A 22034-nucleotide genomic window follows, 5' to 3' on the forward strand; every position below is an offset into this window, starting at 1 on the left:
ATAGAATTTGATCAGAATACTATTAATAGCATTAAGTCATTGATATCATAAAAAAATATGTGGTTAGGATGATAGTAGCCTCCGATTAGGGTAACAGTGGTTTTTTAGAATTTAGTGAGTGATTGATTGAATAGTACAATGTAACAGTTAAAAATGATGAAAAGAATACATCTAACAGCAGAACGCTCAATGCTATTAATAGTCTCTCAGTCGGACTTTATATTACAAACCAAACTCTATTGCCTCGCTTCTTTTTCCCCTCCACAGCCGCCGCCGCCGGCCCCTCTGTACTTCGCCGGCGTCCCCACTCCGGCAAGCCTCCGGCCAGGGAGGAGACTCAATCATCTCTCATCCTCTCTCTCTCTCTCCCTCTCTCTCGGGTTGCCCCCGCCGCCGCCGTACCCTGCGCTGGAGATTTCCCCTCCGGCGGTGCCGCCACCCTACCTGCTGGATCTCCCCCCAGGCATCCTCTCTTCCTGGGCTCCTGGCCAACCTCCCCCAGCTCTTGGATCAGATTGCAAGGCCCCCCCCTCTCGTGCCCCTGCTGTTGTTGCTGTTTCCGGGGTGGTCTTGTTTTAGCCGAAGTCACTTTTCCGGGCAACTTCGACCTCCGGCGACCTCCCGTTGGCGAGCACGACATCCCTCTAACCTTGGACAGCGCCGCGCTCCCCCAAGGTTTAGGTAAATGTGTCCGGAATCGCTGATTTCTGTGCCGCTCATCCGGTGCTCGATTTAACGTCCTGTTTTCGACGCTGCTTTTCCGGTCCACCTGGTTACCGAAAATCAGGTTTCTTGGGAGCACGGTGATCGTTAGGTTTGTCTCTACGCCGTGCTCGCCTCGCTGGTGTGATCCGGACATCTCGCCGAGACGGGCATCCGTTGTGTAGCTGGATCAGCATTGCTTGTGTTTTCATACCTGTCCTCTAACTCTAACCAACATTGCTTGTGTTGTCTTCTTGCTTAGTTTATGAACTTTCGCAGCTTCACGTTCCAATACATGAATCAGGACCAAATAAGCTTCTACAAAAAGTCATACGCTAGCCATAGCCGCGTCATTACGATTCGCTTAAGAGTATATATAAAAAAATGTCCAATAGTAATTTTGACGCAGCTTCTCAACAATAAAGAATAAGCATCCGAGATCGAGCAATTTTAGTTTATGTTTGGCCTTTTCGCCGTAAGTAATTATGTCGGCGGCCTTTTCTCTGTTGTTACACCAATCACACAATTGTAATTAACCGTACGAAAAGGTGTCTGAAACTAGAATAACCTGAAAGTTGAATTCACCGATAATTGCATGCTAGCAACTTCATCAGATTATGTCTTTTTATCTTTGTCCGAGGCATATTTTCTTCTGCAGGTCCGGAGATACATGTGTCTCTAGTTTGCTTTAAATTGGGTGTTTAAATCCTTGGTATGATACTGATTTCAACCGTGTTCTCATAATTCTATTCTAACAATTTAGTTCTGCAAGTCAATTCTACGTATCAATTATGTTCTTCTGTTACGCTATCATGTAGAAATGCATTACATCAGCATCATTCGCTGTGAGGGTGTACTTCGAAGAACCACCATTTCAGCTAAATCTAATAATAATGTTGATGTGATGCCTTTTGTCAGATGGACTGAAGGAAGAGATGGACTGAAGGAAGGTCTTAATTGTTTACCTAGGATGAAATTGTGGAACTAAATTGTTAATAATGAAACTCTTGAGTCTGTGATGGAAATCAGAGTCAAACATCAAGGATAAAATTAGTATTAACTCTTTTAGTTCTTAATTAGCTGTGGACCTGTGGTCAAGCTTTTAATAAATGTTGGCATACTCATAGGCCTTAGTTATGTAAAGAATGAGATATTACTGGTGGAGCTCAATGAGTAAGTTGCTCAGGTTGCATACGTATTTGCTAACTTCTTCAAATCAGGTTGAGTTCTAGTTGTGCTCTCTTCGTATCCAACTTACATTCATACTGAACTAAACCCACAATGTTGATCCAACTTATATTCATGTCGAACTAAAACCCACACTGTTGATCCAACTTACATTCATGTTGAACTAAACCCACACTGCTGCCTCCAGTCTTATCTCCCTACTTTTATTGGCATTAATTATCTCACATTAATCATTTTTGCTTTTCTTAGCCAACAGAAATATGAATGAGATTTAATCCTTATACAATGGTTGTATTCTCATGAAAACACATTGAGGCGAATTGCTTTGCTTGCTGCTGCTTCTAGACAATACAAATGAACCAAATGAAGGATCAGGTTGAAAGATATGTGTTAGTATGCAAGCTTTGCAAGCGTGAAAAGCAATTGATAGTGAAAGGGAAAGCAAAAAAGAAATTTGTAAGCATACTTCAGGAACTAAGAACTATGGTTGATAATTGTCAGAGACATAATAAGCACCAATAATATGCTGCTACTGCGATAGTTTGTAATGTGCTCACTATTGAAATGCAGAACCTGTAGGGCAACATTCATTGTCTTAGTTTTATATAATGCTTGGAAACATATGCTAGGGATAGTAAAAAAATGTTGTCTAAGGGATTAAAGTTCGGATTATTAGTAGTTTTAGTTAGACTTCAAAGATCACCTCAAAATGCTAAGAATCTCTTACCTAGCGGGAAAACTACGAGTACCATGATTACACAAATATGCTGGAATTATACTCCCTAGGCTTGGGCCGCCTCTAACAATTTCTAACCTGCCCACTTCTAAAGTGGGATCTTTCTTTTTTTTCGTCTTGTGGCAGTATTCTGGTAACACTTAACGCCATCTCCAACCTGTCGACCATCAAAGCATGATCTCATGCAATTACCAGCACTGGACGATGACCGATGACTAGTTAACTAGCAAGATTAAACAAAAACTACTATTAAGACTTCGTAGGCCTATGATTTTGCGAATGTTGCTAATGTGGTCATCTTTCTCTGAGATCCAGTTCAATGCCAATACTTGGCATAATATGTTAGTTGGTATTCATCTGATCCCATCGCTGAATTTAGAATATCAATGACACTTCCTCTCTATCTTTGGCTGCAGTGTTGCGAGGAGCTTCACCTTGATTGCCTGGCCAGAATCTTCACGGAGCTGAGGAAGGACTATAACCCCATTTAGATCTGATCTGCAAAATGAGTGCAGGTTCTAATATGAAGCAATTCTTCACGTGACACTCGTTTTGCTTTCTATTCTTAATTCTATCAATTTCCTTAGAAAGGATAGAGAACGATAGATAGAGAGAGTGTCGAGACAGCTGAAACATGGGAATGTGCTTGCTATCGTATCTGAGATTATGAGGACTGTATTGCAGCATGTGCCTAGTTAGGAAGGAGCATACATCATACATAGCATCCAAAGCATGTGCCCACTTAGGAAGGAGCATACGTCTTACATAGCATTCAATTCTACTATAACAAAATATGTGGACCTGTATCTATGATTTCTGAGGCTTTACACACCGGCAAGAGCTGCATGACCTTTATGAAGTAGAATGAACAATATCGAGTTTCATAATCTTCTTAAACATTTATATAAAGTGTAGAGTCTTTAACCATCTCAAGTTTTTAAGCTTGCATTTTACTGAAGTTTAGTGTCTGCAGTCTTATAGATACAGATAAAGTTGCAGTTGCCGACAGGCATAAGCGCCAAATCGGGCTGTTCCGACAAGGTCAAATCATGATTCTTGCAAATACAGCCTTGTATTTTCACCATTTTGCACATATATTAGCTAGTGCACCCCTCAAGTTACAATCTGCACCTATACTGCATTAAGAAAAAGATTATATTTTTACATGTATGCTCACCACTCTAAAGCTATCTGTGCTGAAAATATTAGTTTTGGGGTGAAATAAAAATATGGTATCTCTCATTTTAGTAGATGGCCTTGTTTATAGCAGAAAAACCAATTTTTTCAGTGTGTAAAGCTCAGAAGGAACTGATATACGTTAACGACTTAATATTTGCTGTTTCTAAGGACAACAGCATAATTTTGGAGGGTATAGACTCAAATATGAATTATGCCTAAGGGGGTAGACACACTTGTTTTGAGTAATACTATATATGCAAAAAGCCTTACACCTTCCAGCTTGTAAATCTTCGGTAAACTCGCAAATCTTTATCTTGTAGGCATCAAGCAAATTTGGGTTGGTATTGTATTGAAAAGTATTATTGTTTGTTGGGGTCGACTATTAGAGTTTCTGGGTCTGCAAGGAATAAGACAATTTGCTGGCTATTCTTTCCACTAAGCTGCTACTTCGTAATGAACTTACCATGTGCTAAGCTAAACTAAATACAAACTGTTTAGCAATATTTTGCCTTATACGATCCTGTGTTCCAGTTTCTGGAAGATTGCAGAGCATGATGGAACTCGCGATAGCATTGTACTGTTGGTAATTGGCCTTTTCGGCATTTTGAGACTATTCTTCTGTCAGTGTAATGTATTTTGCTTAATCTATTCAAGTACTCTAATGCTCATTATATGTTCATTAACAAAATAAGTTGATGGTGTTTACTTCTAGATCATTTGATTTATACTTAGGACCTTGATGTTAGTTGGACTGCATCAGAGATCTCAACTTTCTACTTTTTCTTGCAGTCTTAAAGCTATATTTTTACAAACAGAGTTTTTATTAATTTCAAATTTGGACTATTTAAACTGATATAAAATATCAGCATGTTTTATTGTTTTCGGTAGGTGGTGCATTTGGTGGAAATAGGGGAGCGAGACCTGTACCTCCAGAAAAAGGTGTATTTCCTTTGGATCATTTGCATGAGTGTGACTTGGTAGGAGAAGTGCACTTCCTTTTTTGTTTCTTGTAATTTTTTTCGTTTGAGGGAAACTGTCTTTGATGATGAGATCCCTCTATTCTGGAATGTATTATTTATTATTCATAATTCACAGTAAAAGGGATAGAATATGTGAGATTTATGTCTTAACGCAGGAAAAGAAAGAGTACGTAGCCTGCTTGAAATCATCAGGCTTTCAGTCGGAAAAATGTAGGCACTTCTCGAAGAAGTACTTGGAATGTCGCATGATGGAGAGGTTTGTAATTCTTCCTCCCTGATTATTGCTGTTGGAAAAATTACATTTCTATTATAGAGTTCTTTGGAGTTACAAATCATCGAGGAGTCAAAAAACAACAACAACTTGAGCAAAATAGTGGCGCCACCAATCCTAAAGTATAACACAGCAAAGATTTTTCTTCTACGATAACAAATACTTGTTAATAATTTATTAAATTTCTTGACTACAATCTCTTACACATTAATTTTTTATGTTCATTTATACCATTTTAGTTCTGTAAAGAGTCACTGAAATATTTGAATCCTACTTCTAAATCCTTCTCTCTCTCTCTCTCTCTCTCTTCAGAAACTTGATGGCGAAACAAGACATGTCGGAGCTTGGGTTTGGCAAGGAAGATGAAAGAGATCCTTCTGAAGAGTCAAACATCAAAATCGACAATCAATATAGCCCTTCAACTGAGAAGAAGAAAATAGCTGCTTGATTCTTTTATGATGCTTAAGCTTGATATCATGTCTATTATATTATAGCTCTGAAAAGTAATAAGAGAAATGAATTTCGAGGGGTACTAGTAGGTATGTAACCTTGGTAAATTGAAATCTTTTAGCATAAATAAGGATGGAACATTAGCTAATTTTGTATATTTGTTCTTGACATCTAAGAAAAAGAGCTTGTACTCGCATTATTGAGAGCCTTCAGTGAAATGGGCCATGTGTACAATTTTTGCTCAGTTAAGACAAGTTCATTCAGCTTCTGAGATAATAATTTTGTTTTCCTGGATTGAAATTTCGGCATAATATTTAGCTCAGTTGTGTTTTTCTTGGTCTGTAGGGGATACACTTTCAGACATTGTTAAAAAGATATGGAGCAAACATCTTTCTCCATGATATTCTGCTTGTCCAGTTTGATTTTGCCTTGTGATTGTGATGATGACTCATATAAGTCCTGTACAAGGATTTAAATATCCATCGACATGGGTCATATCCACCATCCCGTATCGTGCCAACAAGATGTCAGCACCGATACAGTTCTCGTGTCGATGGTATAGTTTAAAATTCTCTATTCTTTAAATTAGTAAATAATATTCTCAATAAAATTTAAAAGATTTGATAAAAATATATAATAAGCAATTAGAATATTTTATTACTAAAAACATAAATATTTCATGCCATTATGTGTTGGTACATATGTATTTTTTGTGACCGGAATGCATCAGTATGGCGCGATATACATTGGCACAGTGTGGCGCGGCACGCACTGTGCCGTGCCATGTAAGCATGTTTTTGGCACCATTTCATACCATGGCACTTAAATCTTTGGTCCTGTAGTGTTTTTTTCTTTTGGCACTTTTTCTCATTTAATTATTTTTACATTTAGTGCTTCTTTGAATTTTTCTTGGTTGCAAACTAGGTATTTTATTTGAGTCCACTGCAAGGTTATACTACAAATTATTGAGGATGGCACATTCAACTGCAATTTCATGACTATCTAAGAGAAAAGGACTCAAAACCTTATGTACTATATGATTGTTGATGCTTTTCTCCACCATTTGCTCTTTGAATTTATTAAATAGATACATTTAGTATCTTGTTTAAAATCAAAACATCTGAATTAGTTCTGAACCTGAATTTTTTTGTTTGGAATGAACAGGATTGAATGGGATACCTGCATTTATTTTACCTCTTTTGTCATTAATCACATCCACACTGCTTACAAGAAAAAACCTCAGGAGAGTATTCACAACTCAAAAACTTGAACTATGAGGCTTCCACCTTCAAATTTATTTTCATAATAACAATTCTTCTGGGCCTAAAACCTAAACCTAAACCCCAATAATAATAATAATAATGGGCAACTCAGAGCAGGTTAGTAAGAATGCAAACTAAGGAGAAGAAACCAGCTTTGCAGTTACTCAACAGCATAAAAGTCAAATTACAAAGGTTAAATACAATTTGTCAATTTCAGAGGATCTGAGACACAAAGATGTTGTCTTTAAATGTGAAAACAACAACAACAACAACAAAGTAATAGGCCAAAAGACTAACAAAACGGATAACATTAAAAAAATGTTACAGGAACTTGGAATCAAGGGGGGGAAAAAAAGAAAGATAAAAAAGGGACCAACTATAACATTAACATCCCTTTCATCCGCTGCCGCTTTCAAGCCACCAAATTGACAGAAGGAGACTTCGCGAAGAACTAGCTTTCCAGATAGAGAAGTCATTCTCGAACAGTCGAATCTTTGAACCCTTTCAGAATCCATACAGGTCGTGAGCTGTAAATGGTCTCAAATGCTCACCTCCAATCCGTGATGTTAACTAGATCATTTAGAAGTTACTAGAGATCAGGTAGACAAATCCAACCACACAATTCAAGAGCCGGCATTATAAGAAAAATGAGAAAATAAATAAGGATAAACAAGTAGCATAACATATTTAAGGAAATCATAAAATGATGGCACACAAACTAATTATTCAGATTCGATGACCTGATAAGCAATAAAATACTCGCAACATCCTCAATGCTATCCAACAGAACTGGGGGGGGTGGGGGAAAGAAAATCAGGTCAGCGAGTATGCTATTTGCACAGAGTTAGCGTGCTGATGAAATGTAAATCATACTATGATAAGAGAAGACCAGAAACTAAGTAGCGATGGACTAGATTTGGTCACAAGCATGGTCCGAACCGAAACCGAAGGCCTCATTTGGTATCACTATTGTTTCCTTTGTTTCTTTAAACACAAATTTTATGTGATTCGATATGTTTGCATATGGATTGCTCTATTTTTGTTATTGTTGGTTAACTTGTAATGCCCCTTGCAAGTTAATACAAAGTTGCAAGCAAAAATGTTACTACTAAGACTTAGTATTTTTTATTGCCAAACGAACACTATTAGATGTATAGATTGCAAGTAATCCACAATCGACCATCACACGGAACTTTTAACTGTTTCAAAAAGGCACCAGTACCAAACCAGGCCGAACTTTTTGGTTTTGGTGGTTCCGACCAGAAAATAGGACCGAAACTAATCCAAAGTCCAAACTGAAAGACATGGGCTTGTCTTGTCCTGCATTGTTGCCCTTTTCTCGTTTTCATAAACCAAAATTCTATGTGATTGTAGTGGACTTGTCTGAAACCATATACTGAAACTTACATGTAGGATCCAAGTGTAGTGATTTATGACTCTCTTATAATTTATTGCACTTCATCTCTAATGATTTATTGTACATCATCTATATCATAGATGAGCGATGGCAATACGAAGTCAGCTCTATTTCCTTATGAAAAGTGACATGAAACATAATTTCACCACACGAAAATGTCGTCAAAAATCCAAATAAGTTTACTATGATAATTTCAATAGTCACCTTGATCATTTTACAATGTTTGAACTTCGAAGGCATTTAAAGCAAGACAAAAGTACATGATAAAAGAGGTTGGTTTCAGAAAGGTTGTTGATCTTACTGTTTATACAGGAAATGAAACAGCTTTAATTGTCAGATCTATGACATGAAAATCCTGCTTTCAAGCAACAGTTTTCATTACTACGGCTATATATCCATGATGTTAGAGGGAAAGATAAGGCAAAACTTCAATTTCACCACTGTGGTTAGAGCATTTTTACTTTGTAACGTTATGGTTCAAAAAGTTGCAATTAACTACCCTATGGTTTTATTTTCGTTTCACCATCAAGAGACCTAGCATTAAATAGGATGGCAAAGTGATACATTTTGCAAACAATGAGGTGGTACAATATAGCATTTTATCATCCTATAATCAGCACTTTACCGCCCTATGGTTTTCAAAAAAATATTACTTTGCTACGCATGCTGTTTAACTATAGATCCTGAAACTGAAACAAAAATAAAGTCACATGATAGTTAAGTGCAACTTTTTAAACAACAGGTTTAAAAGGTTAAAATGCACTAAACCACAAGGAGGTTAATTGAAGTTGACACAAAAATTTAAAAAAAAAATCAGCAAAAGTTCAGTGTATTGGTATGAGAAAATTGCTGAACACCTTTACATTACCAGCTATCCACCACGACGAGATTCCAACTGTTTTGTATTCTCTAATAGAACCTGTACACAACAGTAACCACAAATTACACAACCAAGTCAAAAACACGAAGAAAGAGATCTAAATAATGAGAAAAGAAGTCTCCACAAAATTTATATTTTAGCATAAAACACCAAAGCCAAGCAAAAGGAAAGGAAAAAAAAAAATCAAGGATATGTAGTGAAGTGACTTGCATCAATTGATATGTATCATGCAAGTAGCATAAAGAAGCTTACGAAATACACCAAGAAAAAAATGAAAATCACAGAGTTGAAGAAATAGAATTTAGAAGAAAAGCAAAGATGAACGAATGTGATGTAGTGAAATGAAACAGTTCTTACTTCTCGAATGTAATTAGCTATCGCTTTGCATCCTTCAATTGCAAGTTGCATAACATTCTCAAAAATATCCATTGGTAATTTTGCATCCATCTGAGGTCAAAAGCATGATTATCAGACTGAAGAAAGAGAAGGAACCAGGAAACTTCAAATGCCAAAATATGGAAGTTAAACCAAATGGAAGGTTGTTAATCTCCTGTAATACATGATTAAAATTAGATCTAACATGACAAATAGCATATACTCACTCAGATTATCCAAAAGAAAAATATGTAATAATATATTAGATTAAACAATCAGATATCTGCATACAACACCTCTTGATTTCCAATGATTGCATTGTTAAATAATCAAGAAGCTAAGAGTCTTGCAAAAACATCGTTGTTCTTTCATATGATTAAATATATTTCTTTATTTCCCAAATGGCTTTTTTAGTCAATAGCCCAAAGTAAGAAATAAACAGAAAGAACTGTAACCTTAACACTATCATCATTGTCACCTCCCAATATTCCTCTCATCAGTGACACGTGCTAATGGTACTGGTTTATGCAAACAAGTGACATGCCGTCTAGACTAGCAGCATACTGGCACAGGTGCAGCCTCCGTATCAAGGAAACACTAACAAGCCAGGAATTTTCACATTTAGAAAAAACTGAAATCTACTAGGTTTAGACCCTGTTTGGGGACCTTGTAAAGTGGGGTATTTGTTAAAACTAGGGTATTTTGACTAGTGCCGTATCCCCCCGCGCACCCCCACCCACCCCAAACAAAAAACGAGCTGTTTGGATGGGTTTTGTAGTATTATAAAATACAACAAAATAATCCCATTCCTATGTAATTTTGTAGTAAAATAAAAGAGCTCAAACCTATGGAATTTTGGAGTAAAGTGAGAGTAAAACACCTTAACCATTCATCTCCCTCTCTCTCTCTAGAAATAAGGTATTCTTTTATAAAATCAAGAGTAACTTGAAGTGATCCAAACACCTGAAATACCAAGTCTTTTCAAATAAGGTAATGTTGTTTTGAGCAATTGTAACACTATTGGGGGAAAAAACTCTGAATTAAACTCCAGAGTTCCCAAGCAGGCTTAGTGTTTTCCTGATGGATATATGTGGAGGATCTACGTCATCTGAAACATCACTTTGATACTGAGAAGAAAAATGAACTTCTAAGAAATTTTCTCCATTTTTCACAAATTATTTTTAAATTTTGAAATAGAAGAAAATAAGGACTATGTTCCGACCCATGACATGTAAGCTTCACTCTTCAAAATGATTCATACATAACTTGCAAACCGTAGCACCTTAATCACATTTGAGTACAACTAAAAAGCTGTCCCAAAAGTGTGCCAGTCAAGGGCCTACATGCCAGCAACATGCGGCTGCATGCCATGTGCCAGCACGGTTCGTGCACACCACCAAATGGCTTGGAACAGTATCGTGCCATGGCACAACAATCCTTGATTCTATTCACACATGATTTGCAATAGTGTACAGATTTTCGAGACAGAGAAATGAAGAGATTAAGCAGAGTTGGATAAAGAACTCGTACTGAATAAATTAACAAAAAATTCCCTGAGGTGAATTCAACCATAAGGGCTTGTAACAGATCTGAAGGTCTTGCACAACAATGAGAATTAGTCTTATTGTCACAGTTTTAGCTCAACTTGTGAAGATCACAAAATTCTTTAAACCTGGAGAGCATCTATATAAATCTAACACAGACAATTTTCGGCACAATTCATCAATTAACCAAATACACTAAAATCTTTCAGTGAGAGGGCTCCCTGTATAATATTACATAAATGCTTCAATATGACAAATTCACAAGCCAATATGACAAATTTACACCTTGATACTCATATAGACATGCTGATGAATAAATCACTGAAAATGTTTTGATAGTTTATTGGGATAAAGCAGAGGTAGTTATAAAAATACGTGACCAAAAGTGATAACAATGAAACCAAGTTCTTTATAGACCGAACAAGATAAAAAAGGCATTTTGTTTCTTTATTTCTATAGGTTGGAGGGATAGACTTTTCCTTTTGGAGGAATATCAATTAAACAACAACAAAGTTTTACTTTTTGACCAAATTGAAACAAAAATTTACCAATCGATAGTAATTATTACATTACAATATGAAATAAATAGTTACATTCTGGATCAAAGATTTACAATTTTAAAAGATGCCTATATTTTGTAGTCAAACATTCTACTGATAACTTCCATGACTTACAGATGCCTATTGGCTTAGTTTGCATCATGAAATATTAATTTTTCTTTATGCATACTTTCTACATTTTGTTGTGCCGACAAGGCAAAAACCACCTTCCTTAGGAATAAGATTTGAGGTGCCTTCTTAGTTGCTCGTAATGGTAAATTAGAGCGCCAGTTGTTCTAACGAAGAAGCAACAAATATCATATGATAATTTCCCTTATCCTATATGACTTTTCAACATTTTCCATGTATTTACATACCATGCCATATTATCCACATTATGCTTATGGCCTGAATAACATTATTTACTTCTTGCTGGGAAACACATTCTCCCAATCACCATAATTTCTTATTGAGGATGCATATCCCATTACTCTTAGGGTGCGTTTGGTTCGCAGTATGAAAGATTACTAGCAATAAAAAAATATCCGAGAATCTTATTCCTATTCATCCTATTACTAAGAATATGGCATTCCTGTGTTTGGCTCGCACGGTTATATTATTTAGTCATATTATTTAAGTTTACAAAAAATATACAATTAATTAATTTATTTATTTAATTAATTTTAGATAATGCCACCAAAACTTTCAACATCTTTTTAGAAAAAGGGAGAGAGAACATAGGTTAGAGAGAGAGAGCATAATTATATAGAGTCGAGATTAGAGGGAGTGAGAAAGTTGAGATTTTAGAAAAAGAGGGGGAGAGAGAGCTTAGTTTAGAGAGAGAAAAAGAGTTGAAGTTTAGAGAGAAAAAAATAAGTTTAGAGAGAGATATGAGGTTAGAGTGTAAAGAAAAATAATACCAACTAGCCGGCGGGTAGGGAGAAAGAAAGAGATTAGATATATTATGATTACACCAATCCATTAATATGAGGATACCCACCCTCTCTCAACGGAATGAGATTAGTACTTTGGGATGAATCTCATTCCCAAGTAAATCTAATATCACCAACTAGATTACTTAGTGCGTTTAGCCAAACACCGTCATATTTTTTTATTCCTATTAGATTACTAGGAATCTTAAAAAGATAGCGCGAACCAAACGCACCCTTAAGATCAACCATTCAACCGCAAGAAGAGTTTTTTGCATGAAAACAGGGGTATTAGCCATCAAGTCAACAGAACAACCGAGGAGGATTTACTTGCATAATAACTTGGACATCACAAGATATAATCTAGCAAAAACGAAATATGCATCATTCTTCACTATTTCCGTAACTATGTAACATGTAGTGACACCATAAGGAAGACAACAATTTCCTTCCAGTAAAAAGTCATCTAATTCAAAATATAGATGGCAAAGTAGGATATTGTGCATAAAACAACCAGAGTGACCTGTTCTACGAATTAAGTGAGACCAAAAGAGCAAAGTATCAGAATTCCAGATATTAGTTGTTATAAAGCAAATAGATTCTATACCTAGAAAATAAGCAACCACATGACAAGTCTAGTAGTAAATAAGCAGCAAAGATGACAAACAGAAGTTTTATTCATATGCATACAGACCTGAAGAAGAGTCACTTTGTCCATCTTAGATAGTATCCCCACAGTGACATCTGGACCTCCGGCACTATCTTCCACATAATTTAAATCTGTCCAAATGGTCAGCAAGTTTTGAGTTTTCTTTCAATATAAATTTGATATAGAAGTAGAAAATGTGGAATTCACACCAAGCAAAGGCGTGGAACAAAGATATCCAGCACTACAAGATGTAACAATATCACGCATAGGAATCCCAGCATCTGCAAGAGCCAATGTTGCAGCATTGATGCACGCTGATCTTGTTCCTGTTATATGCTTGATTATGTTCAAATTATCATCGTGATAGGTAAAATTTATGAGACAGAAAAATGAAGTGAAATTTCAATCAATTGCATTAGTATGGAACAAACTGTACAGTGAAGACACATCATATATTGGTAAACATATTAAGATGAATGACAACGAAAACTAGCTTGCAATACGAGTACTTGCTTACCACCATCAGCTTGGAGAACTTGAACAAATATGTCAATCTGCATAAGAAAGTATATGAAATCTGAACAAAATAACTAATTTGTAAAATAAAACATGATTTAAGGTATTCAAGAAGATTTACTTCAGATCTTGGCATTAGATGAGTTAGTATGGATGCCTCCATTGTTTGGCGAATAACTAAAGATATTTCTGTAGATCGCCTGCCATATATATCATTCAAAATAAGCGATAACTAATTACATATTTTAATGCAAAGAGCTGCATCAAAAATGAAGTTACAACAGAAATAGAGCATAATTATATTTCAATACAAGCACTTGCTTTGCCTTACTGCTTCAATAATCTGCTACTCCAAATTAAATAAACTACATAACAGCAATACAACCCAATCACAAGTTAACTGTTTGATTAGTTTGTTCATCCAACTCCACAATCAGTAACCATTCCATAAAATAGCTGGATTTTAGTCCCACAAAGCCTCCTTAGAAGAGAAAAGAATCTCCAACTAGTAAAATAATCTTCAATACCTATTCTCAGAAAATAATAAGGAAAAGATCAACAACCATTTTTCTTTCCGCCACTTCATTACAGTTTATACCCAAAATAGGATCCTAAACTACCATAGAGTTGCTGGTGAGGAAAGGCAACAGAATCACATTGTCTAAAATATAGTTATATTGACAGATCTGCAGATCAATGGGCTGAAGCTCAGCTGGTCAGAATAGTACACTTAATAAGTTGATTGCCTGTATCATCCAATAGAATAGTTAGCCCACAAACAGTGATCAGTTCCCTACAGACGCATCTCACCTTCAAGTTACAAGGTTGGGATAATTCTTCAAGCTCTATGCTGATAATAGTTCACCTCATTCCTAGTTTCTTACTCTAGTTGATCAAAATTTCAATCTCTATTCCTCCATTATTTTGGTGATAATTTACCTTGCTAGAGCTTGAGCAAGCACAGGTGACTGAGCGACTCATCTTCAAGTTCAATAGGGAGCTTCTATAACTTTTTCAGTTTGTAGGGCTTGAGCTTCGACACACTGAAGACTTTGCAGATGAATCAAAATGGAACATAAAAGACTAAAGGAATAATATAACTTTGAGTCACTTAGGAAGCAAATGTCATTTATATCCAAATTTAATCTAAGATGGCACAGGTCAACTATAATTGAATCTAATGGGATTTAATTGGAAAAATTATTGTAAATTTTATCCAATCTGTAAAACAGATCACATCGTCTTTAGTAAGCTAAGATGAATTTTAAACAATTTTGTACTAGAAGAGTTAAAGAAATTCAACAACTTCATGAAATTTAGGGCAGTCATTGGGCAACCCATGTCACAATTTCAGTCAAACGGGATCTAGAAGAGTTTCCTAGTACTCTTTTTTGTGTGCAGTAAAAAATGTATCTAGTAACATAGAAGAATAATTTAAGATTTCAAATATCTATAGATCAATCTAAGAGTGCCTTTATGATATTAGCCAAGACTAAGAATTCTCACAGTCATCCATTTTGTGAATATAAGAAAATGCATGCCTAAAGACTACTGTGTTTGCGCCTACGTAGATCTTTCGCATCCTCGCCACCAAAAATTTGGGATATTTCAAGATCACTATTAGGTTTCCCCATATAGACACTACGGATAAAGCAATCAAATGTTCACGTGCAGAACTGTGATTCTAGTCCAGAAATTAGCCCAGATTATTTCTTTAAGATTTTTAAGTGTCACAATCTTAGCACACTGAAACTTCTCAGACACAAAACAAGTTGAATGTTTGGTAAATACAATATTGTATTGAACTTCTTAAAAGAAATGCACCTGTCACCCTTTTGTCTCCTTGTTCGATCTCCAGTACTAAAATTCGCCATGCTATACTCGCACCTTACCTGATATACATTTTCCAAACAAAAAAAATATACCAACATGCCTAAAAAAAGACTAAATGGAAACGAAAAGGTAAGAGACCACATTACCAGCGCTTGATTGTTACTCTGCTGACTCTTATTCTGAACCTGAAATGCATAAACATCTGCTAATTAGTCAATGATTCCAGAGGCAGACTCGGCTACAATTTCTTTCATTTTGTATACTATATGAAAAGCTTCAGATCATCAGAGTTCAATTATATAAATGAATAGAACCGATTCTCTGCTGACAAAAGATTTTTCACAAAAATGACAAACAAGAAATAGAAAATGAAAGTGCACATTGAAATGGAGCATTCAAGAAGCACATTCAATAACTTTGTATGTACAGGAAATTTACAACAAAGAAGGGAATTTGAACTCTAACCTCCCGAGGTCCATACACAGCAACAATGACCCTCGTATTTCCCATCTCAAAAAGAGCAGAGCTGCACTCAGCCGAACCCAAATTTAAAATCAAAACTCGCATTTTCACACGTCCAGTGAATACAAGAGAGGCGAAGAAAGTATAAACTTATGGACCTTACTGAACTACGTTGCATTTCGAAATGGGTTACTAAGCTTTAAAATATTTTATCTAAGTACATAACATAATAATAGCTTGATTTAACTATTCCCTGGGAAAACATTTACCTATATTTTAACCTTTTTGACAAGATATTTTGTAACCTAACAAAACTCTACTATTTAATGAAGTATTCTAGAACCTGTAAAGAAGAAACCGTAAAATTCTTATGAAATTTTTTGGAAATTTTATGGAAATCAACAGGAATAAAAGATTAGATAGTAAATTAAAACTTTAGGCCCTCACTGGTTGTCGGGATAAGTTTCCGGTGATAACTTGCTCGTACAAAGATTTTATTTTTTCATGCTTCTCGAATGGTTCCGATCTATCTTATTCTTGATAATTGTGACTTGATAGCCGAATATGGTATATCATTCTACCAAATATTACGGTCCTGTTTGGATGTATGAATATCTTATTCGGTATATCTTCTTAATTTACTTGAAAAACTTGCATTATTTGGTAAATGAGTAATATATTCGGAGTGATTTTCCAGATATGATAAATCAGCTCGTAGGTGAAATATGTTATCACATCAGATCATGAATATCGAGACCCTTCGAGTAAATATCAAACTCCTTTCTTACAATCATACTAAAAAATTCTGAGCAGGAACGTTCTAACGTCCGAACACGGCTGTAGTGCTTCTTGAGTAAATGAAAGAGATACACTAAATAAGATGTTCGAGTATTCGAACAGAGCCTTAAAGGTCAAATTGTGCCCATTTCGCCTTAAAGGTCAAATTGTGCCCATTTCAAATCCAATATAGCTGAAACAAGGGATACAGCTTTGAGAGCAAAGAAGAAACTACCCGTCGGCGTTCGCGACGACGCCAAGTTCACCTTTGATCTGCCTCATCTGGAACCGGAATCGGAACAAATGTAGCCAAGATTAATTCAAGTAGAAAAATTTGAGAAAGAGAGAGAGATAGGGGAGGAAGGGATTGAATAGCGTACTTCGTTGGGACGGCGCCCGTCGATGCGGAACCCGGTTAGCGGATTCACGTACTCCATTTTTCTCTTCCTCGGAGGTCGGAGAGAGAGGAGATAGGAGGAGATGAGGGCACCGGAGTCCTCTGCTAGGGTTTTGGGGAGGGTTTTCCGTGGTGAGTATTCGCGGCGTCAGTTTTTATTTTTTTATTTTTTTATTTTTTGGGCTGAATTAGGGGCTGTTTAACTTTGACGTAAAATTAGGAAAAAAAAATTTTCGGTGGAAAAAAAATTTTACATAATTTGATGTTTGATTTGTAGGAAAAAAAAATTAATTTTCAGTTATAATAGTTTGGTTGAATGGTTGAAAGAAAAAAATATATTTTATTATTTTTATTATTATGTATTCTATATATTATTTATTTATAATTTATGTTAATTATTAGGCTATATATTATTATTATTATTTATATTTATAAATTAAATATATTAAAATTATATAATATAATAAATTGATAATATTTAATATAATATATGCAATAGTCTTTATTAATACTACATAAAATATATAATTTTATACATAAAATATAAAATTAGTTTTTCTTTACTGTTGTTTGTTGAAAGAAAAAAAATATAAAATAAAAAATTATTATATATATATTTCTTATTGTATATATTAATATATATTAATAAAAAAATCTAAAATATATTATACATTAATTAAGTATGTAATATAATATTTAATAGTATATATTTATTTAATACTATAAAATAATTATTATGTATTTATAAATAATATATATATAAATATATAAAATATTACATAATAATATATTTAAATAATATAAATATATATATATATATATATATATATATAATATATATATATAAAAGAGTGGGAGAGAGTCCACGGGTCCACGAGGTGACCCCGTGGACTCCCCCTCTCTCACGCGGTCCACGGGGCTAGGATCCTCGTGGACCGCGCATGCTCAAAAGCGTGGGCCGCGATTTTGGGGAGCTTCAAGTTTTCGTTTTCCGCGGACGGTGAGCGAAAAACGAAAATGCAAAATTTTCAGAGAATCTGTAAATGAGGTTTTTCAAAATTTTTTTTTACATATAATCAAATATTGGAAAAAAGGTTTTCAGTAGAAAAAAAATTTTTCATAGCATTTTTACATAGAACCAAACACACTTAGAGAAAACTCTCCTTAATAATTTTTTTTTTTCACTTTCCTCCCTATCATCCAAAAACTTATATTTTATCGCTTAAAAAATAATAGAAAACTTACTTTGAGTCTTTGACCCTCGTCATCAGTATTCCGTTAGGATTTCGTTTATATCCTATATTTTATACCCAAAATATTTCTAAAATCCTTCCCGTTCCTCATCCTCGATCATGCCGCTTCGCCCTCCTTCGCCTCGCCTTCGCCCACCGCTCTGTCCATGCCTACACACACGCCCTTGCCCGCCTCCACCGCCTCGCCCTCGCCCACCTCTCCGTTCACGCCCATTCCGAATAAGATGACGGGCAATTTGGTCATTTTATCACAGCGTACCCCCCTATGAATATTTTTTAAGGGGATAAAATATAGGTTTTTGAATGATGGGGGGTGGAAAGTGAAAAAGCGGGTATTGACAGGTGATTTTCTGTAATTTAGTCATTTTTTTCCTAATAACTTATTGCTATGAATACTGTTACATAATACCGCTATAGACACTGCTAATAAAATATAATTTTATTAATATAATAATATATATGTATTATATATAAAGGGCGTGTTTGGCTCGCTTCTTTTTAACCCTGGAATCGGAATCGGAATGGGTGAATCCGCTTGTGGGTGTTTGGTACGCAGGAGTCCCATTCCGATTCCGATTCCCGAGTGGAATGGGAATCCCCAATCACCTCTTTTTTCAATCCGGCTTAGGAGGCCGGATTGAAAGTTGAATCCGGACGGAATGAATATTTATTCAGATTAAATTTATTTTTTCAACTTTTTTAATTAAAATATGAGTTAAAATTTAAAAATTAAATATATAATTTTAAATTTTAATTTGAACTTAAATTAAAAATTAAAATTTAATTAAGTATTTCGAATCTAACTTATGAATTTGAATTTAAATTAAATTTTAATTTATATAAAGTTTTATTCAAATTTATTTCGAACTTAAATTAAATTTATGAATTCAAATTAAAATTTAAATTGTAATTTTAAGTTTGAATTTAAATAAATGAAAATTTAGTTTCATATTTTTGAATTATCCACTCAACTTCAAAGTTTAATTTTTTTAAAAAAATAGATTTAAAATTTAGACATTATTTCAAAATTTTGATGTAAAATTTTAATATTTAATTTTTAATTTGAATTTAAATTAATATATTATAAGATAATGTTAGTATATTAATTTGATTACGTTTTCTATATCCATATGAACCAAACACCGACAATGGGAATGATTTATTCCGATTCCGATTCCGATTCTGGTGATGAACCAAACAGAATTAAGTAATGGGTCATTTTGATTCCGATTCCAATTTATTTTGATTCCGATTCCGACTCCGACTTCGAACCAAACACGCCCAAATAGTTAATTAACTAAAATATTATTATATGTCAAAAACAAATGAATTTTACTAAAATTTTTATTAATAGTTTCATATATTTTAAGACAAAAATTTTTCTATCATACATAATTTATTTATATTATTTAAAAAAAAAGTTTGTATGTATTCATTAAAAAGCCTAGATATTTAATCTTACATTATATATGTATAAAAAATAAAATAAAATAAAATATATATATATATTTTTTTCTATTGAGATAGGTTATGAACTTGCGTGGAACATATGTTCATAGCTTGTCCGCATTGGAATCGCGAGATTTATAGAAGTTGTTTGTGATACATAAGGTAAAAATATATAAAATTTATGTGAACTATGGATTATTTTAATTTGACTATGTGCTTTTTTTAATATTGTAATTTAATAATCCAAATTTTCAATTTATTTGAATTGAATTAATCAATAATATTTTGATTTCAAAATATAAGTTAATTACTTATTTTAGTGAACTTATAGTTGGGGGACTTATATGAAATATACTAACTAAATTTGTAAAGATAAACGCCGCATATTAATTTTAAAGTCCAAATACCGTTGGTTGACTCAAATTAAACAAAATTGAAAGATTGATCAGTAAAATTAAAATTTTGAAATATTTGATAGCTAAATCAAAATGGTTCCTAGTTCATATAAGTACTATAAGTTTTTACTCAGTTTTTTTTAGGAAAAAAAATGCATGGAAACCCCTAAACTATATGGGATGTTTGGTTTGACGTAAAACTATGAAAAATTTGTTAAAAATCCACGCTTCGCTACGGGAAGTTTTTACAGTTGGTTTATATAAAAAAAGTTGAGACAATATTAATATAAAAGTCTAAGTTTGCAGATCACATTTGAAATAAAACGTAATCCAAAAAGATTCTTACAATCATTTGTTTTTCAAAACAATAGAGACAACATAGAAAATAAAGTCCGAATTACATAACTTCATTTAGATCATAACATAATTTTGTATGAAAATATGATTCTTCATTCTTTGTCTTCACTTGATTGGGCAACTTCATGAAACCTATTAAAGGAAAAAGAAAGTGAAAAAATCAGAGAAAAAAAGAAGATTTAATGCATTAATTCTAGGCCAATTTGCATAAAAAATTCACAAGCTTTGAGTTTTTGCAAAACTAGGCCGTCTTTTTTAATTTTGTAGATTCGAACCAGATTTTCCGCCATCAGATGAAAATACCCTTATTCCTTTTCTTCCTCTCTCTTCTTTTTTTCTCTCTCTTCTTTTTTTTTCCTTCACTATTTTTTTCTCTCGACCCTCATCACCTCCTCTACCGTTGGCTCTCGGCGATGGTAATAAGGGAGAGCTTTTGCAAAACTAGGCCGTCTTTTTTAATTTTGCAGATTCGAATCGGATTTTCTACCATCGATGAAAATACCTTTATTCATTTTCTTTCTCTCTCTTTTTTTTTCTGTCTTCTTTTTTTTCCTTCGTTATTTTTTTCTCTCGAGCCTCATCGCCTCCTCCACTGTTGGCCCTCGGCGATGGTAATGAGGGAGGCACCGGCACCGGCGGCCCTCGGCGATAATAATAAGGGCAACGCCGCCTCCTCTTCCTCCGGCTCCGGCTCCAGCTCCGCCTCTGCCTCCACCGGCGTCAAAGACAGAGAACGTAAAACAAAATTTTATCCTTTTTTTTTCTCTTAGACCCTTCTCCATTGCCCTTGCAGCCTTCTGCTATGGTAACGAGGACGGCGTCGCCCGTGAGGGTGAGGACGAAAAGAGTGCTTGCGCTTCTCTAAAGAGCCCTTCCGGCGAGGTTGGTGGCTGCAATGGGGGGCGAGAAAGAGGCATGACAATAAAAAAAATTATAGAGAGAAAAAAAAAAGAATAATAAAAACTAAAAATAAAAAATATTATTTTCATACAGAAAATGCCAAAAACTATAGAGGAATGAAGAAGAAAATAAAATTTCACTGTTAAAATAAAGTTACACTGGTTTAAAAAAAATTTGCACTATTTTATATGAAAATTGCATTGTGTGAGAGAAAAATTATACTTTTTGAGATGAGAGTTAGGGCCTGTTTGGATACACAGTAAAAAATCTCCACGGAATTTATAAACTGTAGTTTTGGTCCAAATGAAATAAAAAATTCTGTAACTCTAAAAAAATTCCACGGATTCAATTTTTAAACTGTTTGGATGCGCATTGTGCAATTTCATGGAATTTCTCTAAATTTTAAAATTAAAAGTTAAAATTTCAAATTTCAAATTTCAAATTTCAATAAAATTTAAAATTTAAAATTTAAAATTTGATATGTCAAATGTGAAATTTTAAATTTTAAAATTTAAAATTTTAAAATTTAAAATTTTAAAATTTAAAATTTANAAGTTTTTAAATTTAAATTTTAAATTTTAAATTAAGAATTTT

General features: G+C 34.2%; 2 protein-coding genes across 3 annotated transcripts; one reads left to right on the plus strand and one right to left on the minus strand.

The window, feature by feature from the left end:
* Positions 542-5782, plus strand: LOC109722466 (cytochrome c oxidase assembly protein COX19-like). Its single transcript, XM_020250534.1, has 5 exons — positions 542-681; positions 3043-3141; positions 4694-4782; positions 4941-5041; positions 5369-5782. Exons 2-5 carry the CDS (start codon positions 3132-3134, stop codon positions 5502-5504), a joined length of 336 nt encoding a protein of 111 aa, XP_020106123.1. The 5' UTR covers positions 542-681; positions 3043-3131; the 3' UTR covers positions 5505-5782.
* LOC109722365 (exosome complex component RRP41 homolog) lies at positions 6904-17253 on the minus strand. 2 transcript variants are annotated; one of them, XM_020250405.1, is made up of 12 exons: positions 17070-17253; positions 16925-16971; positions 15916-15976; positions 15597-15635; positions 15442-15509; positions 13739-13817; positions 13619-13655; positions 13311-13427; positions 13147-13232; positions 9423-9512; positions 9043-9104; positions 6904-7338 (listed from the first exon to the last, which is right to left on the minus strand). In XM_020250405.1, exons 1-11 carry the CDS (start codon positions 17124-17126, stop codon positions 9057-9059), a joined length of 729 nt encoding a protein of 242 aa, XP_020105994.1. In that variant the 5' UTR covers positions 17127-17253; the 3' UTR covers positions 6904-7338; positions 9043-9056. The 2 variants fall into 2 exon arrangements, with proteins under 2 accessions (XP_020105994.1, XP_020105993.1); XM_020250404.1 differs by having other exon boundaries at positions 9054-9104; positions 17070-17252.

Source organism: Ananas comosus, linkage group 16, assembly GCF_001540865.1.
Source record: "Ananas comosus cultivar F153 linkage group 16, ASM154086v1, whole genome shotgun sequence".
NCBI lineage: Eukaryota > Viridiplantae > Streptophyta > Magnoliopsida > Poales > Bromeliaceae > Ananas > Ananas comosus.